This window comes from Cyprinodon variegatus, unplaced genomic scaffold, assembly GCF_000732505.1.
Source record: "Cyprinodon variegatus isolate N-32 unplaced genomic scaffold, C_variegatus-1.0 Scaffold2315, whole genome shotgun sequence".
NCBI lineage: Eukaryota > Metazoa > Chordata > Actinopteri > Cyprinodontiformes > Cyprinodontidae > Cyprinodon > Cyprinodon variegatus.
Genome location: NW_015152768.1, coordinates 5277 through 8371, shown reverse-complemented (window position 1 = coordinate 8371; position 3095 = coordinate 5277). Strand labels below are relative to the sequence as shown.

The 3095-nt window shown below is 44.9% G+C and overlaps 1 protein-coding gene across 2 annotated transcripts in view; it reads right to left on the bottom strand.

The window, feature by feature from the left end:
• LOC107080778 (signal transducer and activator of transcription 1-alpha/beta-like) overlaps positions 1-2554 on the bottom strand; it is a 21670-nt gene extending 19116 nt beyond the window's left edge. The window contains exons 1-5 of one of the 2 annotated variants that reach the window (XM_015368978.1): positions 2422-2554; positions 1993-2120; positions 720-864; positions 561-656; positions 413-490 (exon numbers count right to left, since the gene is read on the bottom strand). In XM_015368978.1, coding sequence (XP_015224464.1) covers positions 413-490; positions 561-656; positions 720-864; positions 1993-2120 — 447 coding nt within the window. In that variant the 5' untranslated portion in view covers positions 2422-2554. Of the gene's footprint in view, positions 1-412; positions 491-560; positions 657-719; positions 865-1992; positions 2121-2287; positions 2361-2421 lie in introns of those variants that run through there. The other variant, XM_015368979.1, reaches the window with a different exon arrangement.
• Between the last annotated feature and the right edge of the window lie 541 nt (positions 2555-3095).

The window sequence follows — 3095 nt, the reverse complement described above, 5'->3', positions numbered from 1 at the left end:
TGTAAAAAGGAAGGATTTATGCCGTCGCAGGTTTAGTCAATACCTGGATTCCTGGGAAATTTCATATTCATCACTTTTTGAAAATCAGGCTCTTAAATAAGGAAAATTTAATTTAATAAATGAAAAATTGGCTTTAAAATCTGGCTTGAATGTAGACAAACATTTACGTCTCTGAAGAGCAAAGTGATGCAGTCTGCATCCGGGACTAAGATCTCAGTAAATATTAAAGAGCAAAAACATCTGGAAGTTTAAATGAACAATAATAAAGAATAAGTGCAATAATGACGTGTTGATCTCTGAGCCTCCAGAGTCACAGAAACAGGAGAGACGGCGGCGGCCATCGCCTGCTTAATCTAACTCTGGAAGGAGGGGGGCTACCATCAGCCAAAAACTAATTACTGAGAGACATTACCGACATCTGCAGCTTGATCTCCATCACTTGGTTGTCCAGGGCCGTCCACGGGGGGGTCATGACAGGAGAGCTGCAGGTCTGAGCGGGACAAACAGGTTTAGTTCGGGCGTTTAGCTCAGAGACGAGCGGATCGGTGGATTCAGCTCACCGGAGCCGCAGCGACTGAGGCCAGGATCATCTTCTCCTCTTTCAGACTTTCAGAGAGAAGCGCGGCTAAGTTCATGGGCTGATCCTGAAAGTTCTTCTGCAAAGAGCAAAGTTACCAACAGCAAATTTCAAATAAGACTGTTAAAAGATTGTTCTGTACCTGCAGGCAGTCCCTCATCCCTGAGAAGTTTGGTCCCTGCAGAATGTTGTTTTCCTGGACGGAGCGCTTCCACTGATCCATCAGATGGTCCAGGAGACCTTGGAAACAACCTCTGGCTGCTTCCTCATCCACGGCTGCAGAATCCCTGAAAACAACCAGATATCAGCTGCAGGTTTCATCACCCAAACATCTAGAACAGCAGAAAAAACGCTTTGTGTCTTGTTTGTCAGTTAGGGGGAGGAGCTGTGGAAAAAAAAATAAAAAATAAAAACCCTCCAGCTCTTAAACCAAAGCATCATTTCACCAAGAACTGAGGATTTTATCAGTCAATGTGAAGCAGAATCACAAAGACTTCATTTCTGCTCTGCTTAGACAGGAAATAATAATTTAACTTCACATTGGAGAAATTCCCTCTCTGCATGCAACCCCTCCTCTTGGGGAGCAGTGGGCGGCCATTGTGTGGCGCCCAGGGAGCAGTGTGGGGTTAAGGGATAAAAGATTAAAAGTTAAGCTCTGAATCCAGATCCTCTAACCTGCTGGACTTTTACATTTTACCTGGAACCTGGTCGGTTTTTGGGTCGACATGTCAGAACCTGCAGCTCAGCAAAGATCAACAGGAAGGACCCTCAGAGGACCTGCAGCTGAAGGTGCTTCTCCAAACAGCAGGAGGCTTCAAATTATTCTCCACTCAGTCAATACACAAGCGCTTTGTCATGCTTGGTCATCTAAACCAGGGCGCCCCCTGGTGGCCTTTGGCAGGTTATGAAGATCTGACTCAGAAAATGTTCATATAGTCAAAAAGTTTGTTTTTGTTGCTTAAAAATCAAATTAAGAAAAAAATAATCTTCAGGGTTTGATTCCTTCTTAATTTGGTGATTCTAGTTTACATGAAATGACCTCAGATCATCGAGATGTTCATGGATGAAGGTCAGAAATGATCCATCTCTGCCCTCAATTCCTGCATCGATGGAACCAAACATCTGCTGAGCTGTAAGGAGGATTTCTGACCATTCTGGTTTTCATGATCCGGAAATCATAGGAAGGCTTGAAATGTCTGCTCTGTGTGTAATAGATCTATAAACCGGTTCAACCAGCTTCACCTGTGCAGAGCACAGAGCAGCGTTTCCACAGCAACCAGGTGCCAGCTCAGGAAAGGCAGCTCCGGTCTGAGGGACGGTCGCAAGTTTTAATGAACCAAACCCAGTAGAACCCAACAGAACCCAGTAGAACCCAACAGAACCCAGCAGAACCCAACAGAACCGAGTCATCTTACCAGTCCTGGCTCTCTATCCAGTGGCTCAGCGAGTGTCGGACCTCAGTGGGGAACTTTCCTTCATACAGACTCATCACCCGCTTCTGCAGCGCAGAGTCCAACTTCAGCAGCTCCTGCCACTGCGCCATCTGGAGAGATCCAACAGAACCTTCATTAGAAGAACCTCCAGCTGATGGTTCCTCAGAATAAAAACACTTTCTTCACTTTGCTTTCAGTTCCGCTTTCTGTGATTTCCACACTTAACTTTATCCGCTTCATTTCTATCTTCAAATTAAATAACTAGAGTTAAACAAACCTGATTTCAACATCAAACCTTTAACTCGTGTTTAGGCTCCAATCAAAGTGTGACGCTTCAAAAAAAAAAAAAAGCTGCAGGAAAAGCTGCTGAGTCAGCAGAGCACAGCAGCTTCTAATGAACCAGCCTCTCACCTGCAGCCTTTAATCAATTAGATCTAATCAGGAGAAATCAGAGCAGCAGCCGCTCCGGACTGGATCTGGATCCCAATGAAACGGAGGAGGAGGAGGAGGAGCTTTTATTCTCAGCGCCTCCCTTCACCTCCATGTGACTCTCGGGAAAAGGCTCAGCCTGAAGCATCAAGCTGGTTATGTTGATCTGACTTCCGCCTCAGCAGGTAGAGCTTTTCACAATAAAAGTCTTTAAACCTCAGGTTCAAAAGCGCTGGATGTTTGCTGGCTGTTTGCTGAATGTTTGCTGGATGTTTGCTGGATGTGTGCTGGATGTTTGCTGGATGTTTGCTGGATGTGTGCTGGATGTTTGTTGGATGTTTGTTGGATGTGTGCTGGATGTTTGTTGGATGTTTGTTGGATGTTTGCTGGATGTTTGTTGGATGTTTGTTGGATGTTTGCCGGATGTTGTTGGATGTTTGTTGGATGTTGCTGGATGTTTGCTGGATGTTTGCTGGATGTTTGCTGGATGTTTGTTGGATGTTTGTTGGATGTGTGCTGGATGTTTGCTGGATGTTTGCCGGATGTTGTTGGATGTTTGCTGGATGTTGCTGGATGTTTGCTGGATGTTTGTTGGATGTTTGTTGGATGTTTGTTGGATGTTTGTTGGATGTTTGTTGGATGTTTGTTGGATGTTT